General features: G+C 46.1%; 1 protein-coding gene across 8 annotated transcripts in view; it reads right to left on the bottom strand.

Moving 5' to 3' along the window:
* The window catches only part of LOC146009288 (catechol O-methyltransferase-like), a 124,981-nt gene that overhangs the window by 35,000 nt on the left and 63,200 nt on the right, over positions 1 to 26,781 (bottom strand). For 5 of the 8 annotated variants that reach the window (XM_083149559.1, XM_083149542.1, XM_083149533.1 and 2 more), the window contains exon 2: positions 14,484 to 14,763. In XM_083149559.1, coding sequence (XP_083005685.1) covers positions 14,484 to 14,763 — 280 coding nt within the window. The other 3 variants (XM_083149575.1, XM_083149550.1, XM_083149524.1) reach the window with 3 other exon arrangements.

Raw genomic sequence — 26,781 nt, 5'->3', positions numbered from 1 at the left:
TTGGATTTTGCAGCTCAGATTCTGGTGGAATTTTGGTGGGTGCTATGTCGCATTAGCAAGACCCCCGAAGCACCAATACAGTGGAACCCCCCCACAAGTGACCCCATTTTGCAAACTACACCCCTCAGGGAATTCAACTAGGGGTATAGTGTACATTTCAAACCCCCAGGGGTTTCACCAATTGTGGTACAACTGGGCAGTGAAAATGAAAAATTACAATTTTTTACACAAAAATGCAGTTCTGGCTCAAAATTTTTCATTTTCACAAGGAATGAAGGAGACAAAGCACCCCAAAATCTGTGCCCCAATTTCTCCCGAGTATGGCAATGCCTCACATGTGACCAAAAAATACCAGTTGGGTGCATGGCAGGACTCAGAAGGGAAGGAGTGATATTTGGATTTTGCAGCACAGATTCTGGTGGAATTTTGGTGGGTGCTATGTCGCATTAGCAAGACCCCCAAAGCACCAATACAGTGGAACCCCCCCACAAGTGACCCCATTTTGCAAACTACACCCCTCAGGGAATTCATCTAGGGGTATAGTGTACATTTCAAACCCCCAGGGGTTTCACCAATTTTGATACAACTGGGCAGTGAAAATGAAAAATTACATTTTTTTACACAAAAATGCAGTTCTGGCTCAAAATTTTTCATTTTCATAAGGTATGAAGGAGAAAAAGCACCCCAAAATCTGTGCCCCAATTTCTCCCGAGTATGGCAATGCCTCATGTGTGACCAAAAAATGGCAGGACTCAGAAGGGAAGGAGTGATATTTGGATTTTGCAGCACAGATTCTGGTGGAATGTTGGTGGGTGCTATGTCGCATTAGCAAGACACCCAAAGCACCAATACAGTGGAACCCCCCCACAAGTGACCCCATTTTGCAAACTACACCCCTCAGGGAATTCATCTAGGGGTATAGTGTACATTTCAAACCCCCAGGGGTTTCACCAATTTTGATACAACTGGGCAGTGAAAATGAAAAATTACATTTTTTTACACAAAAATGCAGTTCTGGCTCAAAAGTTTTCATTTTCAGAAGGTATGAAGGAGAAAAAGCACCCCAAAATCTGTGCCCCAATGTCTCCCGAGTACGGCAATGCCTCACATGTGACCAAAAAATACCAGTTGGGTGCATGGCAGGACTCAGAAGGGAAGGATTGATTTTTGGATTTTGCGGCTCAGATTCTGGTGGAATGAATGGTGGGTGCTATGTGGCATTAGCAAGACCCCCGAAGCACGGTGAAATTATGAACCTAATAATCCATAGATGTGTGGTATATTTTAAAACACTCCTTTATACATAGGCCGGGTTTGTCAGGGCAAGTGTCACACTGGAAAATAGTTTGCTTTCTTATTCCCTTTTTATAGCAAACTTTGCACCTTTTTTGCGTCCTGCCCTTTTTTCCAGTGGAGGGGATTTCATCAGGAAAATGCTGCCCTGGTACAATACGGGGGCCAGTACTAGAAGTACTGGGGCCCTCTGCCTGCTGGTTCCCAAATATTAGGCCCTTTATGACTTCCTCTTGAAAGTGCATAAATGTCCCCCTCTGGCTGGTAGAACGGAATAGCACGTAAGCGTTATACAGTGCCATCTGGATGATATACACGGCCAGCTTCTTGTACCAGATTTTTGTTTTCCGCAGGGCACTGTACGGCTTCAGTACCTGATCTGAAAGATCCACTCCGCCCATGTACCTATTGTAATCCAGGATACAATTAGGTTTTGAGGTGTGGGTACTGGTACCTCGTACAGGGACGGAGGTGGTACTGTCTCCGTGAATTGTTGTCAGTATAAGGACATCCCTCTTGTCCTTATATTTGACCAACAACATATTTTCGGTGCATATTCCCCTGCTTTCACCCCTTCTCATTACTTGGGCAATGTGCGTTTTTGGGAGGCCTCTTTGGTTCTTGCGCACAGTACCGCAAGCTGCTGTACCTCTTGAACCAAGGGCCTTAAACAGGGGGATGCTGGTGTAAAAGTTATCCACATAGAGGTGATAACCTTTATCCAGGAAGGGGTGCACTAAATCCCAGACAATTTTTCCACTAACACCTACGAGGGAGGGGGGGCATTCTGGCGGTTCAATTCTTGAATCCTTCCCTTCATATACCCTAAACCTGTGAGTGTACCCTGAGGTGCTTTCACACAGCTTATACATTTTTATGCCATACCTTGCCCTCTTACTGGGAAGGTACTGGCGGAATTTAACCCTTCCTTTAAAATGTATAAGGGACTCGTCTTATGCAAATGAATTTATCTGGGATGTACATCTCTTCAAATTTGGCACTGAAGTGATCAATGACCGGCCTGACTTTGAATAGCCGGTCAAAGGTGGGATCATCTCTGGGTGGGCACTGTGCATTATCGTTGTAATGCAAAAATTTAAGGATTAACTCAAAACGAGTCCGGGTCATGGCCATACGGTAAAGTGGGGTGCTGTACAGAACATCTGTACTCCAATATTGCCTAATTTCTGGCTTTTTTACTATGCCCATATGAAACACCAGACCCCAAAACGTCATCATCTCTACTGCATCTACAGGGGTCCACCTAGCAAATGATGACGTGGGGTTTTGAGCAATAAACTGCTGGGCATATAAATTAGTTTGGTCCACCATTAAATTTATAAAATCATCAGAGAAAAATAATTTGAAAAAGTCAATTTCTCTGAGACCTGTGGAATCAAATTGGATTCCTGGGATGGCCAAAAACTCAGGAACCTGGGGCTCAAAATTGTCTGGTGGTGGGGTCCATACGAGATCAATTATTGGGGGGGGGGGGTCTCAGCTGCTCTACGGGGGCATCTTTGAGGGGGTCCCTCATCACTAGAGGAGGAAGAGGAGCTTAAGATGAATCCTTCAAATTCCCCGCTTGCCTCACTGGCTGTGTCAGAGTCAGAGGCAAGCATGGCATATGCCTCCTCCGCTGAATACATTCTTCTGGATGACTGGGATGACATTTGGGATGACATTTGGGATGACATTTGGGATGCCATTTTTATTTTTGTGTTTCTGGTAGTGAAATGTTTCAACACGTGTATAGTGTAGGGGGGGGTACAAACTTTATTTCAATGTAGTGTGTAGTGTGTAGTGTGTAGTGTGTATGTAGTGCAGAAAAAGAAAAAAAAAGGTCCTGCGCCAAAAATTGAGCACAGATGTTGGTCAGTAACGTCCGTCACTGAACAGCGCTCAAAGGCAACAGGAATTTGATAAAAAAAATTTGATCAAAAAAAATTAAAAAAAGACCCCACAGCACCCTCAAAAAAAAAAAAAAAGGTGATCAGTGATGCGACACTGATTACCAGTGAGGGGCAGCAGGTGCACAACCTTTGGTGCAACTGACAGTGCAACTGGCAGCAACTGGCAGGTATATATAAAAAAAAAACCTCTGCACCCCCAAAAAGTTGCTGATCACCTCAGATATAGTGATCAGCACAAAAGGGGGGGGGCAGCAGACACAAAATATAGCACTCTCTATCTCTCTCTATCTCTCTCTATCTCTCTCACTCTATGACACTGCAGCAGCAGCACTGACAGTTATATATATAAAAAATAACCCCTGCACCCCCAAAAAGTTGCTGGGGGTGCACAAAAGGGGGGCAGCAGACACAAAATATAGCACTCTCTATCACTCTCTGTCACTATCTCTCTCTATCTCTCTCTATCTATCACTCTATGACACTGCAGCAGCAGCACTGACAGGTATATATATAAAAAAAAAAACCTGCGCCCCCAAAAAGTTTCTGATCAGTTAATTTATACTGATCAGCACAAAAGGGGGGGGCAGCAGTCAGTTGCACAGCTGTATATATATATATATAAAAAATATATAGCACAATCTGTCACTATCTCTCTCTATCTCTCTATCTATAACTCTATCACACTGCAGCAGCACAAAATATAGCACTCTCTGTCACTAGCCCTCTCTATCTCTCTCTATCTCTCTCTCTCTATCTCTCTATCTATAACTCGAACACACTGCAGCAGCACAACACAGCACAGCACAACACAGGAAGTCACAAGAAGTAACAAGATCCAGGAACGCTACAAGCAGTGATCAGGTAAGTGTTTGCAAGGATCAGGTCAGTATATCGCGGCAGATAGGCACGGTGACCGCACTGCACGCAATTCCAGACCGGAATGGCGTCTGCAGTGCAGTCACCGTTAGTTTAAATCACCCTCCATGGCTGTGATTGGTCCGTCGGTCCGACGAACCAATCACGGCCTTTGGGGGCGGGTGGGGTGAGGTGGGGTGACACCAGTGTCACCCTTACACCCCGTGGTGATTGGTGCTGTACTTTACAGCACCAATCACCACCGATCCCTGTGTCACCGGCGAACGTTATTCGCCGGTGACACAGAAAACGCTGTAATTGGCTGTTCACACTGAACAGCCAATCACAGCGATCGCCGACGGGGGGGCGGCATCGCAGCCCCCCCTGGGCATGCAGGGACATGTCTGCTGTCAGGGACATGTTTAAACTGTCACCGCGTCTATAGACGCGGTGACAGTTTAAAGCCATGACGTACATTTACGCCATGTGTCGGGAAGTACATCCCGGCCATGACGTAAATGTACGTCAAATGTCGGGAAGGGGTTAAAAGTAGGTTTATTTTTCTATTATCTATTTTTATCTATAATAAAATCAAGGCTCATCAATCCTATGCACTGTGTTGCTGTTATACATTACCATTGTGTTACTTTGCACTGCATTGGAAAGAAAATAATTTTTCTGCCATATTTGGTGTTCGTGGGTTCAACTCAGATGTTTGTATGCTGCATTGACCTGCCCCAGTGTTGCATTGTTATAGAGGCCACGTTTTCTTCACCAGTTCTCACCACTGGTCACCTCTCACCTCTATTAATCATCTTGTAGATTTGTTTTGGGCTCTTCATATAGGGCAGGATGTACTAAGCTTGATAAAATTGAAAGCGGTAAACCATGAGCCAATCAGACCCCTACTGTCATGTTACAAGCTGGGTTTGAAATATGACAGTTAGGAAGGAGTTGTTTGGCTGGTGGTTTATCACTCTCGATGTTATCACTTTTCAAGGCTTAGTACATCTCGCTCATAGTGAGATCCTGTTTGTGGGACAACTTTTAATGGCCCACAGTTATGACTGGATGTTGATTATGTTAATGCCCTGTCACTAGGCCTAATTCAGACCTGATCGCAAATCTTCCTTTTTAGCAAATGGACAAAACCATATGCACTGCAGGTGGGGCAAATGTAACATGTGCAGAGAGAGTTAGATTTGGGTGTTATTTTGTTTCTGTGAAGGATACTGGCTGCTTTATTTTAACATTGCAATTTAGATTTCAGTTTGCTCACCCCCCATACAAATCTACCTCTGCACATGTTACACCTGCCCCAAGTGCAGCTTGCTTTTTTCCATTTGCTTTAAAAAAAAAGCAGCTTTGCGATTAGGTCTGAATTAGGCCCATTGTCTGTAGAGTGGAAACGCTGCTGTCAAGGACACAGAGACACAATCCCATCCAGAATGAGAGCACACTAATCTAGCCTCTTGAAAAGTATAATGTTTATGGTGGAAACTAATGCCAGTAAAAGGGATAGAAATATCAAACAGGATTTTATTTTTTTTGTTCAATAATCTAAATAAACAGATTCATTATTTTAAAGTAATACCTTAGTGATTCAAATCTATAAATAATGAAATATGAGAGAGAAGTGGTTTTAGTAAGATAGGAACAAGGATGTGACATGTGAGCACAGCTTTGTTTACAAGTTGCTGGGTGACGTTACCAGTGGTAGCAGTAGTATCACTGGAGGTGTTCACATGCTGAAGAATATCTGGGTCAGCGTAAAGGAAGTGAGAAAAACAGATGGTAGAGTTGTCAAGGGATAAGTAAAAAGGGCCTGGGATGAATAGACAACAACGCCAGTTGGAACTGAGAGAAGAAACATATAGGGGTAAAATAACTAAAATTGAAGTTTTATTGGAGATGGGATGTTGCCCCATGCAACTAAAACGATTTTACTTCTTATTTATTTAGCACCTTTTAGAATAGGGGTGGTTAGACTTTTGTAACCCGGGATCTACTTCTTGTTGAGTTACATACCGGTGATCTACCGGTGTCTCCCCATAGGCCAAATAGTCCCCTCCCAGTGCAATATGCTCCTTAAACATTATGACACATGGTACGAGCCAAAAATTCACATTATGACAAATGGGGCCTTATTCTGGTTGGTGCGGTTCTGTCCGCTTACGGATGGACCGCTGTTTTTTTCTTGTGCGCATGCGTACCATTCGCAATGCGCATGTGCGATGACAGCACAACGCTCGCGAATGGACCTTACCGATCAAAAACTCCTGTCCGCTCAAAGACGGACAAAGTGGGTGAATGTGGGCATATTTAGGGGAGAGGCTGGAAAAGAGGGCAAAACTCAAACTGTGTCGGCGTCCCTGCAGTGCTGGAGCGGGCAGGGGTGTCCGTGCCTCGGGGGTACCTGCGGCGCTGTCACTGTGTATAAAGCTGCTGCTGGCGGCGGGGTCCCTGCAGTGAATAGAGAATAACTAGCACTATGCAGCAGCGCGGGAAGCGCTTCTGGGTTTGAAAACACTTGCTGCATGCTGATTGGCTGAGATTCAGCCAATCAGCATGCGGCAAGTGTTTTCAAAATCAGAAGCGCTTCCCTTGCCGCCGCATAGCACTAGTTGTTCTCTATTCACTGCAGGGACCCCGCCGCCGACAGCAGCTTTATACACAGTGACAGCGCTGCAGTTACCCACACGGCACGGACACCCCTGCCCGCTCCAGCACTGCAGGGACGCCAACGCCGCCAGTTTTATAATACAGGTACCACACCCCCCCGGGCACCGGGGCGCCCCCACCCGACTCGCCTGGGGCGCTCTGGTACCTTGCACCGGCCCTGCATGTTAGGACAACAGGACACACAATTCACAGGATGTGTCAACTTTTTCATTGCAACACAAACATACACTTCACATTGTTTTTTTTTTACACCTCTATGATGTCTAACAGCAACAATGTTTTTTTGTTAGACCTTTTTTACTTGCAATGTTAAATAAATTTTTACTGCTCATGCACGCATTCTGGAAAACAATCTTACCAATTGATAACTTGGACACTAATGTGTAGGCAGCCAATCTGCTCCTAACTGTCTTTTTCACACTCTATATGTAAGATGGCATGGAGAGGGTCAGGTAGCCAACCATGATTATCCCTTCACTTTATCCACTTCAACAGCACACTCAATGATGTGTGTAACACATACACACAAATAATGTATTGATGTGGCACACTGCACACAAATCATTTTACATCAAACACGTTTATGTACGTTTTTGGAAAATAATTTATTGCTGTTAAGCATCACAGCAAAATAAGATTTTTATATTTGTAGTAATTATGTGTTAAAATAAAAAAATAAAAATTGGGGGTACACATAGATAGTGAGGAAAGTGGCACAATAGAACAGAAGAAATATACATGTAATGAGGGTTCAATTGTACATTTATTAAGGTATACAAATGAGGTCATATAAAGCAATTACAAATAACACTTTGGCAAATTGGTTAATTATCAGAAGGAAAGTTCAAAGGGAATAATTGCAGGACCATATATGTGAAGCGTACGACACCGTGCTCGGACGTACGCTTCCTCTCACGATCGGGAAACCGCGCTCATTCTCCGAGCAAAAAGACTGAGGACCGTTCGGGCACGGTAGCTTAAGCTCATATGCACGCCACTCCCCATTGCTGGCTTTTTACACCGTCCGTGTGCGAATGTTCTATGGGCGGACTCACGCTCACCAAAAGAATGCGGGATCTGGTCGGACGGTCCGTACGCACGTCCGCCCGCCCATGGTACAAGCCAAAATTTACATTATGACACATGGTACGAGCAAAACTTTACATTATGACACATGGAATGAGCCAAAATTCACATTATGACACATGGTACAAGCCGGGTTGTCAGTAAAGCAGAATCCCCCATACTGCAGAAGCAAGTAGCAGGAGAAGCAGTGCAGAGGGAAGGATACAAGTTTCACTAATGGCAAGAAGCAGAGGCGGAAAAAGCGAGATGTGGACCCAGGTGTAAAAATATGGTTTGGGTCCCCCTCCAACACACAAAAAAAAGCATAGTGTATTTTTGTTTTGTTTACTTAAAATTGAAAGGCCAATACACATTATGTCGCACACTGTGATGCCCATTAAACATGCACACACCATAATGTCCATTACACATTATGCCGACACAAGTAATACCCAATACACATTATACCCCATAACGTAATGCCCATTACATAGTATAACACACACCGTATTGCTCATTGCGCCAAATGCCAAACACCATAATGCCCATTACATATGCCACAAAAAAGAGCCAGGAGTTACATACTCGATGCCAGGGGGTTACATGCTCATTGCCAGGGGTAGTTACATGCTCATTGTACAGGGGTATTACATGCCCATTTCCTGGGGGGATTACATGCACTTTTTCCAGGGGGATTACATGGTCGAGCCTGCAGTGGTGTAAATATAGTCGATGTGGGGGTGCAAATGCTATGGAGCCCGGCAGCTTGGGGAGGCCCAAGGCAATCCCCTGAAGTCTTTTCCCCTTTTCGTTTTCTTGTAATTGACTATCCCCCAACCACCCCATAATCTGTCATCTGTCCAAGCCCCTGTAGAGGGGGAGGGGGGACAAAGTGAGATGGGGAAGTGTGATGACCAGAGACAGAGTAGACATGGGGCAGAGAGAGAGAGAAATAGATGAATTGGTGAGAGAGGGTTGAGAAAAAAAGCTACAGGTTGAGAGGCAGAGGAGAGAGTGTGAGAAAAGGGATTAGATGGGGAAGAACAGAATGGAGAAAAAAGGGTAGAGAGACTGGGGTGAGAAGAGAAATAAAGAGGCAGGGAGAAATAGAGGAGAGGGGTCTATGGAGGGGTAGAGGAAAACAGGGAATAGGGGGAGAGCCTAATTAACCCCTTCCGCACCCCTGTTCCCCGATGCCTTGCCCTAATTCCCTCACCAACATGAAAAGTTGTGTACCTTCAGCTGCTCCCGATATGGAGATCTGCTCCTCTGCTGATAACCATCACCGCCGGGCCTCCTGTACTGCAGCAGCCGGGCCTCCTGCTCCCCAGCTGACCACAATTGCTAGGCCTCCTGATCCGCTGCCGGGTCTCCTTCTCTGTTGATCGACGCCGCCGGGCCTCATGCTGTGCCGCAGGTCTCCTTCTCCCCTTGACTTCCGCTGGGTGTACTGCATTGCCGCAGCGGGGCCTCCTGCTTACCCCAATCATGATGCCGCAGGGCCTCCTGCTCCATCACATGTATGCTTCCCTCACATTGCTGCTGCCGGGCCTCATGCTGCCCCACGCACTGGCTGTGGCAGTGGCTTCCTGGCCCAGCAGACGCCGGCAATGACTACAGCAGCCTGAATTCAACCTAGTGCCGGGTTTCCTTCTACACCGTGGTGCAAGGTCCCCACCACCCGCTAACTGTAGCCGGGAGCCAGTGACACTGGCCGGGCAGAGGCAGGGACAGAACTACTGTCAGCAGCGGGCCGTATTAACTCCTTGGGCCCAGGTGCACTGCACCGGCTGCACCGGCAGTAGTTCCACCCCTGGCAAGAATACTGAGGGAATTAGAGATGAAGAGGTCATGGAGGGTTACTGGTTAGTTGCATTCACATCCAACGTTTCAGAGTGAACAGGAAGTTAGAAGAGAAAGTACGCAGATGAGATTGTGGTTGGTGGGAAGTTTTATAGTGGAACGAGAAAAGTGAGCATGTAGGGCAGGCATGTCCAAACTATGGTCCTCCAGTTGTTGTGAAACTACAAGTCCCATCATGCCTTGCCACAGTTCTGCTATTAGGGAATGCTAAAACTATGGCAAGGCATGCTGGGATGTATAGTTTCCCAACAGCTGGAGGGCCACAGTTTGGACATGCCTGGTGTAGGGTATAAGTAGGACATATGTCACCAACTGAGAAGGTGGGTGAGAAAGAAGAACAAGGAGGATATACTGTAGTTCCAGTTATTATAGGCTGGGCATGTTGAGGATGCAAAGGCATGATGTGAATGGTCAAATAAAGCGCTGCTGCATCTGTGTGCGCTATATAAGAAACTGCTAATAAATAAATATAATGTAAAGTTGCTAGCATAGGGAAGTTATGAAGGACGTGTGTGTATGAGTGGGTAGAAAAGGCATGTGATACTAGAGAGACAATAAAGCAATTGGAATGAGCAAAGCTAAATCCAAAGTACAGGGCTTTTGAAAGGTCATTCAGTAGTAAATCAACAGATTGGAAAACATGAGAGTGCAAAATGTTATTAATAAAATCATTATTAACAAAAAATTCTGAGGGTTTTTAGGATGTATTAAGTACTGTAGGAGTTGAATGTGAGGTGAAACAGCAACAAGAGTCAAATGAAACAACACAGGTATAATTAAGTTTTAAGAATGTTTTGCAAACAGTTCCATGGAGAGTGCCCAGGCAATGCACAGCAGGTGCATGAGGTCACAGGAGAGTACCACACGATGTCCTCTTGATTTAGTGTTCACTTCCTATCCATCTGCTGTCTAAAGGGCCATACACACTAGACAATACTGGTCACAATATTGCTCAGAAATGGCTTTCTGAGCAATAGTGTAAACAATTGCGCCTAGTGTGTGCACTATACATCATTAACGACGCACGCTCCCGTGTATTGTTAATGATCCACGCCATCATCCAAACATGTTCGGATGAGGGAGACCTCATTAACAACAGTCATGCTGTACAAGCAGCGTGATCGTTGCTACCCCTGCCAACGGCGTGTTGCACCAGCAAGTGTGTATGCATTTGCTGATGCCTGTCCCCCTGCCTCCGCCAATATCGGCATCAGCAGGGATCTTTCAGTGTGTATGGCCCTTAACTCCTGTGTAATGTAGCCCACACATCAACAATCAGTCATCACTAGAGACAGGATTATCTGCATTTGCATAATTTACCTAAAATCTAGTGATGGTGCATATTTTAGGCCCCACCCTCTTCCCACCCACGAGTCACAGCACTGCTTTGCCCTGCTGCTGCTGGCCAGGTAGTGGTAGAGTGCGCAGACTGGGGCAATATGTCCACAGTGTGGGGAACCTTGGATGTACCCTATGTCTGACACTGCTCTAGGCTGCCAATCCATGTTGATAAAAGTCAGTCGGGCCAGTGGCGTAACTAGATACATGTGGGCCCCATAGCAAAAGTTTATAAGGGCCCCTATTTATCACCTAATGCTGAAAAATATATACAGCACATGTAACTTTGACAGACAAAGTGGGCCCCTCTCAGCTCTGGGCCCCATACCCCCTGCACCAATGGTAGTTACGCCCTTGAGTCGGGCGGATGCCATTACGAAGCTCCTGAACCTTTGCCTGCCCCTGGCCTAGGACTTTACACCAAAAGACAGACTTCTGCAGCAGAGGAGGCGGGCAGAAGGGTTGTGACCTCACGCGGCACGGAGGAAATGCCGTGTCACAGTGAGTATGCGGCGCAGGGAGGAAGCCTTCCACTATGCCGCCCTGCTGACATTTGATCCATCGGTGCTGGAGATGAGGGTCCGTGTAGTTGATGCAAGAAGAGCTTTGGACGCTGCAGTATGCTGTGGGCCTATTTTTGAGGTTTATTTGCAACTCATTTTATGCTGATTTTTAAATAAATAAGTTAAAAATTACTTTTTTTATTGTTTAATGTAGCATATTTTAACACTTTTCATGCATATTTTAAGTATTTTGCATGCATATTTGCATGCATATTATAAGCTTTTTATGTTGCATACTGTATAATCCTGTCTCTAGTCATCACAATTCTGCTTGCACCGATGATAGTAGTCACAATACAACCTGTTGTGTCTCCTCTATATCACTGATTTCAGATCCTGATTCAGCATGGATCTCTAAAGCAGTAGCAGTGTTACGGTTCTGTAGGTGGTCAGAAGAACTGCTCCCTGACTCTGTTGCCCCAGCCTGATGTCCACGAGCTACGTGCGGAGCTAGTCTTCTCCTGTACCCGTCTCGGCTGAAGGGCGAATTATGTCCGCCCCACTCCGCTACAGGCAGGTTTTATGTTCAGGACAACGTATCTGTGGAGGCAGACCAGCAGCAAAAGGACCTCTAACTAAACCTGACGTGCAGGACTGAGACCCCTACAGGGATGGCAACAATGCCCAAATGGTGTAATATAATAAATATAAATGGCAACAATGCTCAACGATGGAATATAATGAATACAATACTGCAAAGCACAAGGGTAACTAGCAGGGTGCACCCCTGACTTATCTGCAACGAATGCTGACAGCAAGTTCAGGCTAGGACACTGCAGGCTGGATGAAGCAGGTACTGCGGACTGAGGTGACCAAGGACCAGGTACACGCAGACTGAGGCACAAACAAAGCTGGCACATAGGACGCTGGATACAAGGTGCTGGGACCGGGAAGACTCTGGAGCACAAACATAGAGGGAATACATGGCAGGATACACAAGGCTATCAGTAAGCTATAACCGGCAGTGACTGCATGCTGAGAACCTCACTAAATCACCTTGCATGCAGCCACACCCAAGCAGCAGGGAATGCAAGAAACGGATGAAGCTGGATCCACAAAACCCGGAGTACAGATCCAGGGAAAACATACAAACTGCAAACAGAATATGAAAAACTGCACATTTACACCGATCCGCTGAAGGCGGATCGTAACAAGCAGCAGTGATGGCCTTTACAACGGCTTCTGCATAGTTTCCATCTCTGAATCAGGACAATGGTTTCTCCTTTATCCCCTTCCTACTAGATTGTAAGCTCCTCCGAGCAGGGCCCTCTTCCCTCCTGTTGTCAAAGCCCACTTCTCTTCACATTTCACTCACAGCTCTCCTATACTCAAACACTCAGTGATCATCTTCGTCTGCATACTCATCTCTAGAGACAGGATTATATGCAACATAAAAAGCTTGAAATATGCATGCAAATATGCATGACAAATACTTAAAATATGCATGAAAAGTGTTAAAATATGCTACATTAAACAATAAAAAAAAAAGTAATTTTTAACTTATTTATTTAAAAATCAGCATAAAATTAGTTGCAAATAAACCTCAAAAATAGGCCCACAGCATCTGCAGATGTCTAGCGCTATACACAGGATTTTTTTCTTCCTGGCTGCTACAGCATACTGCAGCGTCCAGAGCTCTTCTTGCACCAACTACACGGACCCTCATCTCCAGCGCCGATGGATCAAATGTCAGCATAGCATGTGAGGGCGGCGTAGTGAAAGGCTTCCTCCCTGCGCCGCATACTCACTCACATTTCCTCCATGCCGCGTGAGGTCACAACCCTTCTGCCAGCCTCCTCTGCTGCAGAAGTCTGTCTCTTGGTGTAAAGTCCCAGGCCAGGGGCAGGCAAAGGTTCAGGAGCTTCGTAATGGCATCCACCCGACTGACTTTTATCAACATGGATTGGCAGCCTAGAGCAGTGTCAGACATAGGTTACATCCAAGGTTCCCCATACTGTGGACATATTGCCCAAATCTGCCCACTCTACCACTACCTGGCCAGCAGCAGCAGGGCAAAGCAGTGCTGTGACTCGCAGGTGGGAAGAGGGTGGGGCCTAAAATATGCACCATCAATAGATTTTAGGTAAAATATGCAATAACCAGGGAGAATGGGCAAAATATGCAAATGCTTTTGCAAATATGCAAATGAATATAATCCTATCTCTACTCATCTCCATCATTGGCCTCAAGCCTCTAGTTGTATGTTGATTGAGTCCTCACTACTTATATTTAAGCTGTAATGTGTATTGAACTGTGGCGCTCTTTATTTGTACTGTATTTTTGTTATTTATTCAATGTTATGCCAAGTTTTGTCTCCCTGTATTGTTCTTTTGTACGGCGCTGCAAAACACTTGTGGCGCCTTATAAACAAAATTATAATAATAACAATAATAATAATAATGGGCCAGAATTTGCACAGCATCTGATTATAAATAGACTGTGCATGCGTATGAGCCGCAAAGAGCATGCACAAAGTCCGCTAGCAAGGATATCCTGCTACTTTCTTCCTTCACTAGCTGTTTGCAAGGTGATTGACAGGAAGTAGGTGTCTGAGGGAGGTAACCGGCTGTTTCATGGGAGTGTTAAGAAAAATGCTAGGTATGACATAAAAACCCTGGGATTGTCAGTGAAAAGGCCCAAGCATTTTAGGGGAGAGTGTGTGGTGTCAGCTCCAGGTCGGATATGTTTGTATTCATTGCAGGTGCCAAGTAAGTCCAGGGCCTAGTGGTGCTTGCGATGGGGGGGTGACCTTTTTGCTTGGCTGCCAATTATTCGCCAGCTGCGCACATCTGTTCACAAAGCGTGCACATTCAATTACAAGGCAGGATTTCAGTCTGGTCACTGCGATCAGGTCTGAATAACCCCCAATGTTGCTACATTTTAATCTATGCTCACATTTACATAGACTTACCTTTTTCATTTCCCACATTCATGGCCCACTCCTTTTGGTTGCAGTATTTGTCAATATGTTCAACTACGCTGTGTGGGTCACCACGCTCCGCATTCTCCAGCACATACTGCAATATTCTCTGTTCCTTGGTCTGACTCATGAAGAAATCTTTGATTGTGGTTAAGACTTCGTAAAAGAGAATTATGGCAAGGCCGCGTCGGTGACCTTTTAGACCGATGTACAAAATAAGAATAAGCAGAATACTCGCTGCCAACAGAAAAACTGTACTCAGGTCAACCATCTGCATGAGAAAAAACAGAGGAGGAAGTTATTATGGAGTTATTATGCCATAGTGTTGCCATACGCTCAGTGTAAACTGTCATCCAAATTATACTGAGTGAGTAGTCAAATGTACAATATAAGCTATACTACCAGGTTAAAAACATGTTCATGACGTGACAGGAGATCAAGTTAAACGTATCTCCATATTGTGTGGGCTCATACAGAGTTGCAGTGGTCGAAGTGGGAATTTTGAAGTGGGGATATGGAAAATCTAAAGGCATTTAGTGTTCACCACAGGGTGTAGTGTTACTCACGCTGTGTGTCATAAAAAGGGCATGGCCTTAAGAAGATGGGCAGTGAGGCAGACAGGGTGGTTAGGAGTGATGGAGAGAGGCAGTGGGTGACAGAGGGTGGTGGAGTGAGGCAGAGGGTGACAGTGACTGGAAGATGGAGAGAGGCAGTGTCTTACAGGGAATGGGTGACATAGAGGCAGTGGTACACAGGGACAGAGTGGCATGCAGTGGAGAATGGTGGGAAACAGTGGGTGATAGGCAGGGCATGACATAGAGTGGGTGACAGAGAGAGGAAGTGGGTGCTTAGAAGCAGAGGGTAATTGTTCAGATTGGAACAGGCAATTATTTATATATGATTGGCATCATCTCCATCTGTGTTAACTTTCTTATCAATGAAACAGTTAATTTCAGCACAGGTGAAAGCAACAATAAATTAAGATCTCAATTTATCCCACTGCCCCTAAAGGTGCATACCAACTGGCCGATATATTAGCCATTCGAATGAAAGTCCAATATACAGTATCAATGCACCATCAGCCAGTGTGTGCCATCAATTGATCTGAAGATATATCTACTAGGGTGTACCCACTTATACTGCTTTCACATTGCCAAAACGTGTTAGACCCGGTATTTCTAAATGGTATTTAAAACGGGTCTGAGCCAGTAAACCCCTTTCACATTGCAACTGAAAGCATCATTCCTCCCCCACCTGGGCAGCGCAGGGAAGGGATCCGGGCAGCAGGGTCAGGTCAGTAGCACTGGCAGACAGGGGGTCGGCGGCGTGTGTGAGGTCATCGGCAGGGTCCCTGCGGCGGATGGGAACTAGTAGTTTCAATTTGCCGCAGGGACCTCGCCGCTCATCTCACATACGCTGCAGGGACCCCCTGCCCCCCAGCGACACTGACCTGACCCTGCTGCCCAGATGCCTTCCCTGTGATGTTGCCCCGTGGCTAAACCCCACTGCCTCCGTGCATATCTAATGAGCGCAGTGCATATTTAATGAGCGGGTCCCCGCCCCTTATATATGTAATGAGCACCGCTCATTACATATGCAGGGGGCGGGGACCCGCTCATTAAATATGCACTGCGCTGGGTCCCTCTCATTAGATATGCACGGAGCGGGACGAATAGTGCTCACTGCTGCCTGGGTACCATTTCAGACCAGTTCAGACTGCAAAAATAAAAGGGGCTGAAATGGGTAGGCATTATGCTTTATAACCGTTTAGAAATACCGGTTATCTGTAACTGGTAAATGCAATCTGGCGCTTTCACACTGCAGCTCTAACCGTTTTAAAAGGCTAAAAAATCGACAATATACCGTTTAACAGCTGCAGTTTGAAAGGGGTATTAACTTTCCCCTATTCCCCTGAACATGGCAGTAGTCTGCAATAAATGATGGCACATGGTAAAAATTGTCAGAAGGTACTCCCAGTGACACATTCATAAACAACTGTACATAAGTATTTATTGGGCAAGCAGTAAAGTTATGTTGGTACTTTAAAAGCAAATTTAAAAAATATCCCTGCAGCCAGCTTAGGTTGTAATAAAAAGGTGAAATCCTATTACTTATGTTATTACACTGTATAACAAAAAGGAAACTGCTAGTTCCATGTTCCACAGCCTAATTAAAAATAAGTAATGGCCTCTGTAATAAATACAGATTTTAAACTTCGATTACCTGGACTGTATAATGGTGAATAACCACCAAGTATAACACAGTCCATTTATCATCCATATGTAAGTGTCATTTTTCATTTTGCTACATTGTCTAATAAGCTGCATGATGTATGTGAGGTTTCCATCATATTTATACAGCCTTCCTGGTCTACACTAAACATAATATATGTTAGAAGTTACTATCAAGAGCTATAGACTTCAGTGCACACCCGGCATTGGCCCTTATTCTGATTGATGCGGACTTTACCGCGTACTTACGGATCGCGTCTTTCTGACGTCTGCGCATGCGTGGAGAACGCTACGCGCATGTGCCACGCCTTGACTCGGTACCAGTTCGGCCAAATCCCGTCCAAAACTGTTCACCGCTATCAGTCGGGAAATAGGGGCGTATTATGGGCGTCATGCGGAATGACACATGGGCGTAGTTTCAAAGTGGGCAAAACGGGGCGGAAACATGGGCGGACACGGGGGAGTACACTTATGTTGGGGGGCGTACATTCGGAAACCACTACGAATGCACGCGATGAAAAAAGGGCAGAAATGTGCGGTGTCCACAAGTGTACTATTGCTTTGCGGACACCACTCGTTCATGCGGTTGGCGAACGTACGCCTAATGACTACAACCATTAACACCTGAACCCAATAGAATCTACTCCTTTACTCATTACTCACTAATAGGACGCTTGTCAGTGCTTTAATTGAAACCATTGCTGCTTCAAGGAACCCGTACTAAACACCCACATATGCTGTACTTGTCAGACACTTTCAAACTGCTAACAATGGACATGACAGAATATTAATACTAGCAATACACATGTGTATTTGACATGTACTCATGAAACCACACATTTTGGGTAAAGTAAACACATTTATTTATATTCATGTCACAGTCAATGGCAGTGTGATGCAATGACCATAAAATAATACATACAAACAATAAACAACATGGCAGGAATGCCGCAAAATAAATAATAATACAAAACAAATATAATTGCACACAGATGGACTCCAGCACCTCCTATGTGCCACTGCACATGCAGCCAGTGGGAAATGAGGAGGCTGCTGGCCCTTCTACAGCAGGGCAAGCTGCACCTGACCATTCAACAGCAGGGCACCCTACACCTGGCCCTTCTGCAGCAGGCCAACCTGCAGCTGGCTCATATGCACCATCAGCAGAATCATTTGGAACACAACCGGGGACTTCACAAGATAGTACCATGGCCATCACTTCAAGTACAGCTGACAGTAATGCCAGGCAAAAGAGGGCAACAGGGGAACCACAAAGGACATATGAAGCAAGGCCTCAGCTGGTTCCCCTCAGCACGTGATTGGACACAAGAAGCTGACACACACAGCACAATGGAAGATTTGGGAACACATAACGGCAGAGATTAATGCAGCCACAAGTTCATTTCCGACCACGTTTGGCCTTGGTAGGCTCCTTGGCCTGTGCAGCAGCTCTTCGGGGACGGCCAGATGCTGGGGCAGGTGGAGCAGATGATGTGGAGGGGTTGGCTGGTCTACCCCTCCTGCCAGCAGGGAGTGTTGCCGCTGGTAATGCACCAGAAACGGATGCCATTAGGACCCTGTTGCTGGTAACCAGCTCCACCATAAGCTCATTATGGTGGAGGAGGAGATCATTTTGGCGGGTGGCTTGCTCGGCCAGCACCTGAGCACTTGCAGCCATGGCCTGCATGCTCGCAGCCATGGACTGCTGGGTGCTGACCAAGCTCGCCAGGATCTCCTCGGTCCTACGCACCCGTTCTGATGCCAAGTCTCCCTGCTGGTTGATGTCCCCAAGCACCTCGGCCAAGGCGGCCAAATCGGCTTGGCCCGATGCCTGCTGCTGCACAGGCCTACCTCTGGGGCCAGGTGGCACGGACTCCTCCACCTCCTGAACAGAGTCGTCACCAAGCGGTGGGGTGTCTGTGGGCAAAGATAAACACAATTAGGAGACATTCTACGATAATTACTTGCACAAGTTTATGGCATGACCAATATTTACCTTCCAGAAAAGACGCAAACACTTCAGCTGGGGCCTCGCTATCCATAGTGCTCACCCCCCGGATCTCCTCAACTGATATGCAGCTCTCGGCCATCACCTCCAGGGGGGTGAGCTCTAGCCCTGATGGCATGGGGCCGGCCCCAGATGTCTGGCTGTGGTCCCACCGCTTGGTCAGCTTCCTCTTCAGGTTGGTTTTGAAGTCCTGCCACCTGCAATGTAAGTTGACATATTAATACATGTCACTCCCAATGTTAGCTGTTGCAGCCATTGCTCTGTGCTACATATTACAACATGTGATTATTGTCCCATATATAATTTTACATGCAACTATGATATCAACCGTTACAATACACATTCACAATCACCGTACTCTAACTCACAATGAAATTACATGGCAATAATGTATGTGTATTGTAACAACCTGACGGGCCATTTGCTAAATGCATCTAAGCATCAATTCAATCATTACTTGGCTATTACTGGCCACATGTATCACAAAACAACTTGCCTCTTCTTCACATGGTCCGTCTCACGAACTTGTGGCGCTACTTCATTAATCTCTGCCGTTATCTGTTCCCAAATCTTCCATCTGCGTGTGTGTGTCAGCCTCTCGGATGGACACTCTATCCAATCACGTGCTCGGGGAACCAGGATGGCCAGCTCCTGTGCTTCATATGCCTTATTTTTTTTGGGTGGTTCCGCTGTTGCACTGGCTCGCCCCTTGCCACGTCCCTGGCCACGCCCCCTGGCACCAGTCGCTGCACTTGAAGTGCTGGCCATGGTACTACCTTGTGAAGTCCCCTGTTGTGTTCCAAACAATTCTGCTGATGGTGGATATGAGCCCGCTGCAGGTTGGCCTGCTGCAGAAGGGCCAGGTGTAGGTTGCCCTGCTGTAGAATGGTCAGGTGCAGGTTCCCCTGCTGGAGAAGGGCCAGCAGCCTCCTCATTACCCACTGTCCGCATGTGCAGTGGCACATAGGTGGTGCTGGAGTCCATCTGGTCAAATAGTTGCTGCAGCACTGGGTCCACCTCTGGTTGGGTTCCAGACATGTTAGCAACAACATTGTCACCTTCTAATACACCTTTATATACTGTTTGTGTAATCTGTTTGGCGGACATCAGCGGCAGCTGCGTTCCGTGCGTGAGCGTACGTCGCTGGTTTTTCGCGCCGCATACGGTGGCGGAAATTCCATTGTGTAAAACCTGGCGAAAGTTCGACATGAAATACTGGTCACCAATGCTAACATTGCATCGAATCTTCTGATACACCTGTGACTATTGCTCAATACACATGCTATTTGCTAGCATGACATGACATTTCATTCATGACTACTGTGGTATTGTGGCGTTTTAGTGCAAGCTAAAAGTAGCCCATTCCCTTAGAGAATCCAGGCCACAAGTCATGCAATACTCATCTCTACTGTTATAGACCACACATGTGAGAGCCCTATAAATAATGTCTTCCTGCTAGAATCATTTGTCTTCAGATCTGGACTTGTCAGGGTCTAAGGTAAGCTCTTCCATGCTCCTTGTAGATATGATATCCATTAACAATGTAAGTGTATGAATGTATGCACTATTGCCTCACTGACTACAGATTGTTGGGCCAGCAAAGTGGTGTATTATTATTGCAACATGTCACATGTTCACTATTTCACTCACAGGGCTTAAACCTGTGTGGGTTCATCTATTGCAGGACAACATGTCCCAGCAATAGATGAAATGTGTCATAGTACATGATGTCTGCAAAAAATGCTGACACCTTTATCTGTGTGTTTTGGACGGTGTGTATTGAGTTCATATTATTGTGTCATCATTAGAGAGTCAAATGGATCTGCGGGATTTCATGGGGCGGCCATCTATTGTACGTATTGAAGGCTACAAATCTATTTGTAGTGGGATATGGCCATTATGTGCATAGGTGCATCAGTATTTATGTTCATTTCTTTATAGGTTGCAGAAGCTATTATGCGCTACATGGAGAGGAGGCTAAGGGCACTTGCGGCTCTCCCCACTCGTCGGCCAAGGAGGCCAGGACGTGCTAGAATCTATCGCACACGGGTGACTCTGTTTGCTATGCCCGATGATGAGGTACTTACTAGGTACCGGTTACCGCCACATGTCATTCTGGATCTGCTCACCTTAATTCAGAGCGATCTGGAACCTCTACACGGGATCACGACAGCAATTCCGCCTCACACACAGCTGCTGGCGGTGTTGCATTTCTGCGCCTCAGGATCATTCCAACAAGTAGTGGCAGTACTTGCTGGAATATCTCAGCCGGCCTTCTGCCGAATCCTGAGGCGTGTGACGTCGGCCATGTTCAGGCGCAAGGGGCACTTCATGGCCATGACATTTGCCACCGAGACCCTGCGCAGAAGCCAGCAGGCCTTCCATCAAATTGCTGGCTTCCCTAATGTGATAGGGGCTGTGGATGGCACCCATGTACCATTTGTGCCTCCATCTCGAAGTGAGAAGATATATAGGAACCGCAAATTGTTCCACTCACTGAACGTGATGGTGGTATGTGGCCCATCCATGGAGATTCTCGCCTTCAACTCGAAGTTTCCCGGAAGTGCCCATGACTCTCATGTCATCCGACAAACCGGGATATGGCATAGACTCCAAGAGCTGGAAGGCCGTGATGCGTGGGTTCTGGGTGACTCCGGTTACCCATGTACGCCCTGGCTACTTACGCCGTACAGCTACCCAGCACCGGGCCCACAGGAGGCATTCAATCGGGCGCATGTTGCCACCAGGCAAGTGGTGGAGCGCTCAATTGGGCTTTTAAAAGGTCGATTTAGAGTGCTCCACCGCACTGGTGGTGACTTACAATATGCGCCTGAAATGGTGTCGAGGATCGTGGGCCTGTGTATATTTTTCCACAACATTGCTGTGCGGCGTGAGATACCCTTTGATGAGTGGGAGGTACCATCTGAGCCGCAAGATCCGCCCATGCGCCCATCCCGCGCCCCTGAATGCCGGAGGGGATACCAGCTGCGGGACTCTGTGGCGCAAAGATACTTCAGGTACATGTTATTGAGTTGACAGAACACACCAATTAATGTACAAATCACCCCTTCAAATAAGTACAGTGTGTTAGTTGTCAGTGTTACAACACGAAAATTAGCCAGCCTGCCCTCCTAATGGCAAAGAAATAGGAGATATTTATCATATGTGCTTAGTTTGGGGGGAAGTTCAATATAGGTGCTAATTATTATACCTTGGACAAGGGATCTTATGTGTTTGTTATATCTTCATTATTGTAGTTGATACTATCCCTGATGACTGGTGAGTACATTGATTTATTCTATCATGTGTTGGGGATTATTTCCTGTGTTGATGTATGATTTGTTTGCATATATAGATATATATCTATATATGATGTTGGAATTTATTCACATGTTTCAACATTTCAAGGAGCATGCAGGCAGGCAGGCAGGCAGGCAGGCAGGCAGGGCTGGTGTATAATGCTGGTTTCAGGATACCTGCAAGTGTGTGTATGTGTCTTTTACACATAAATGTACGCATACACATAGATGCATAGAGTAATTAATGCTAACTACAGCTATGCGTTGCTAAGCTATAGCACGCGTTGCTTGGCGGAGCGCGGCCTTATTGGATTTGCTAAGGGCATACACACTGTGTTTTATATATATCAGATTTGTTCATTGCCATACATCAACACTACGGTTTGGAAGGCATGCGAATTTGTCACCATTTGTGTTGGCGCAGAGACGCTGTTAATGTCAAAATGAACAATAAAGTTATTATCACAAATAACTGTGATCAACCAATGCCACCACCTGATTGGTTGATAGATGCCATTGTCAACATGGCGGAGACACGAAGGGCAGAACCCTTCACGCATGAGGAGCTGCGAGTTCTTGTCTCCGTCATGGAGACAAGGCTGGGCCGTGCAGGGCCCTTTATAACCAACAGGCACAAGCGGAGGGCCTATGCTGCGGCAGGGCGCCGAATTTACGCCCGCACTCGGGTGCGGAGGTCCCTCGGGCAGCTGGAGAGGCGGTGGTCGGACCTCCGCAGGCGCCAGCCCCAGCTGCTTCACCAACTCAGGGGCGAAATAGCTGAGTGTGAGTATTTTAGCTATGAAATTTCGCACTTACAACATAGCATATATAAACAATAAAATGTGTCTCATGATAAGTGGGTGTCCATGGGTTTAAAAGTCCATAGACTGTTATGTGTGCTTCTTCCTGGTTAACATGCAGTCATGTGGCTTTTATATGTAATGGCATAGCATTGAGGATTCTGATGCATACAATGTGCCAGATCTAATATGTGTTACACATTGATAAATGGCTGGGTTGTAATGTGTGAACAAATTACTACCAATCACATACTAATTTAAATGTCACTATTTGGAATCCATTAACAGTAAGGAGCTACTTTCCTGCATCGTTTGCCATCATTATCACCCTTCCATGTATGTCTTGTTTTGGATTAATAAATGTGCCCCAATGAGCCAACATTGACCATGATGTTTTTTTCTACCACACAGCACGAGCCCGAGCCCGACAGGCCCGTCAAGAGGCGGAGGCAGGCCTGGCCCAGGACGAGGGCCAACACCCCGAGGAGGACGTGCCGGCAAGGGTGGAGGAGGAGGAAGTTGGCCAGGAGCAAATGGTGGAGGAGGAGGTGGAGGAGGAGGAGTTGCGTGAGGAGGTGGAAGAGGAGTTTGTGGCGGAGGAGGAGGTGTTGGTGGCGGAGGAGGAGGAGGAGGAGGAGGAGGAGGAGGTGGTGGTGGTGGTGGAGGAGGAGGTGGAGGAGGAGTTGGAGGAGGAGGTGGAGGAGGAGTTGGAGGAGGAGGTGGAGGAGGAGTTGCAGGAGGAGGATGTTGTGCCCGAGGAGATGGCGGAGGAGGGGGCTGAGGAGGCCACAGTTGCACCGGACACCTCCAATTCAGAGGGGGAGGAGGCGTGCCAGGCACCGGAGTCGGCGCAGATCGGTATGTTGACATAATGCATAATTCATGAAGTAGTTGTACTGGTATTTGTTTTTTAGCACTGGTGATTACAAATTTTGGGCCCATACTAATCATATAGACCCCAAAGTGGGTAGCTACAGATACAGGTACGGGTTAGATGGGGTGTCCAAGGCATCCCTTTCATCCAGGACACCTCTGAATTACACAGGTTTGTGGGATGGGTTGGAGGTCCATTTTGACTGCCACATAACCGTTGTAGTTAAACTGGATCCTGGAGTAAAGGGATGAGTGGATCATTTGTGGCTTAAATTCACCTGCTGCAAGCGTGGATTATGACCCATCAAATAGTGGAATCTATATTGTTGGTGAATGTTATTTATAAACTCTAGGATGTATGCTATAAATGGAGTATGGCCCGGCCTACCTTGGAATGGAGTCAGAAGTTGCCAGTGTCCCAGGAGCCTCCTCTACCTAAACACCCCCTGTACTTCAGTTTTTTTTTTGGCCGTCACAGAATTGTAGGTTGGTTTAGACAGAATTATGATTTTGAGGATGTGTACTGTGCATTCCTTACATTTGCATAACTCCCATGCCACGAACCATCACTGAACTTATAGACTGAGCAGATTGTGACAAGTTCTTATTGACGGAGCCCATGACCTGCTTGTCATTGGTTAGTCATGGGTGGGTTGTGACTGAGAAGAAACAATATGACTGTTATGTCTTCTGCAGAGTAAAGTGTATAGGCCAAAAAATACAGTATGTAGTAAATAACTTAGCATGTATGTATATATGTGTCATATCTATTTATCTATGTGTGTCTCTATCTCTCTACATCATGGGTCCTCAAAGTGCGGCCCTCCAGATGTTGTGAAACTACAAATCCCGCCATGCCTTGCCACAGTTTTAACACTTCCTTATAGCAAAACTGTGGCAAGGCATGCTGGGATTTGTAGTTTCACAACATCTGGAGGGCCGCAGTTTGAGGACCCATGCTCTACATAGATATATATATATATATATATACACACATGTCACCTAGCATTTGTGCAATTTCTGTCGCAGTATGTGAAATGTATGCAAGAATAACATGACTAATTGTTGCCCCTTTGACATGCCCACAGATGACACCACACCGGCAGATGAGGGTGTGCATGGGGCCCTCCGGCGACTGGAGCACCATCTGCGGCTGGCGCAAGCAGACCTGCAGGACCTGAAGGACCTGCTTCTTTAATTTCTAATTTTATATTTTTTTCATTATGTTATTTGTCTCGTTAATAAAAATCTTTATGCAAGTTCACAGTTGTTGGTTTTATTTGCACTTTAAATAGTATATGTGTAGATTGTTTATAATCTTTTACACAGGGTGTAATACAAAGCATTGCACTTACATTGCTGTAAGGGTTAATGTGTGCAATGCATGTGTTAGGCATGCTTGTAAGGATATATTGGAATCTAATTGATTCCAATTCCAAATAAGCAGTTTTTTATGAGGATAGGTAATTGAATAAGTGGGTCATGTGATGTCTTGCAGAAGATACTTCATAGTGGGTTGTTTGGCGTAAATCCTCCGCTTACGTGCGGTAGCACCGCTTGGCTCCCGGTCGGATGCGGTATTCCCGAGCATACTCTGTAATACTCTGTAATACCGTGCCGAATCGGAGTGTTTCTCCCGCACACGCATGATTTGTATGTCGTCCGTAAACACGCCCTGTTCTTAAAGAGTGAGTCCGTCCGAATGCGGAGGACACGTGGGCGTTTCTACGGACGATGGCCGCATGCGGCAAAACACCGTGGCGTGCGGACCGCTCCGTAAGAATGCGGGAATTTCCGCACAGATCAGAATAAAGGCCATTGTATGGTGCATATTTCACAGCTGCAACCATTGGATTTAGTATAAAAGGTGGATAATGATCTGAACACTGTACATGCTGGCAACCCAAAATGCTGTGATCAAACATATCTATCTGTATGTAGACTGAGATATGTGTGCTCCCTGTTATCAGAATACACACAACCCATACTGGGTAAAGCTTACTCATAGCTACTCTAATATGGCGAGTCCTGCTATACAGTAAGAGAGCAAATTGTCATCACATTCAGATATTCATTACATAAAAATTGAAAGCATAATAGTAATGCAAACAAAAACAAAATTACTCCCAAATTTCACATGCCACCTCTTACAGTATGTTTGCAGAATTCACAGCAAGTATTGGTTATTAAAAAATGCGGCAATGATAAATGTTTGTGTTATGTCATAAGAAACAAAAACAAATGACAACAGCTATACTTACAGACTGTAGATGTTCTCTCGCCGTATGCTTTGTGCAATGAAGCTGGCAGACTACTGTACTTTAAAGCTTCCTTTGTTCCCAACTGAGTAGCTGGCAACCTGCTAATTCAGTTTTACCCACCAGACTTTGTGCCAGAAGCAACAGAAATACAAATCAAAGATGCAGAACTCGTTTATCCAATTCTAGGGTCATTCATAGGATTGGGATATGTGAGCAGAGAAGCTCTTGTTTTAATAAATCCCAGCATGATCTACTGAGCAGTTTATGAATTACATAAAAGGTGTGGTTTTCCCGGTTGGAATTCTGCCAGTCTCCTGCATGTTAGAAATGCCTTATTGGAGCCTTTTGAGTTTAATGTTACATTTGCCTTGGGGTTTGCTATCTGCTTTTTGGTCATTGGGTTCCCAGTGAACACCCTTATTCCCCCACCCACTCCCTTCTTACCTGCCTGCAAGGGCGTAACTACCATAGGTGCTGGGAGTGCAGCTGCTATGGGGCCCAGGGCTCAAAGAGGCCCACCTTCCCTGTCAAAGTTACATACCGTATGTTATATATATCTTTCAGAACACAGCCCCACCACAGTGGCCGGAGACGTCACCTCCAGCTTCCGCCTGCTCACACATGTTTGGTTGCTAAGCAACTCTCAGCATGCTTGTCACAAATAGGGAAGCCCGGCTGCCCGTCCTCAACAAGCACACAGCGGCAGGTTAATGCAGCAGTCTCCGGGGGCCAGTGATAAACAAAACTAACTGTCGGCTCCATATATATTGCAGCCTCATCTCACTCCACACGCCAGACTATAATGTGGGAGAGCAGA

The sequence above is a fragment of the Crinia signifera genome, chromosome 1 (genome assembly GCF_055691185.1).
Source record: "Crinia signifera chromosome 1, ASM5569118v1, whole genome shotgun sequence".
Lineage (NCBI taxonomy): Eukaryota > Metazoa > Chordata > Amphibia > Anura > Myobatrachidae > Crinia > Crinia signifera.
Note: the sequence above shows the minus strand (reverse complement) of the source record. Positions and strands in the feature narration are given on the sequence as shown.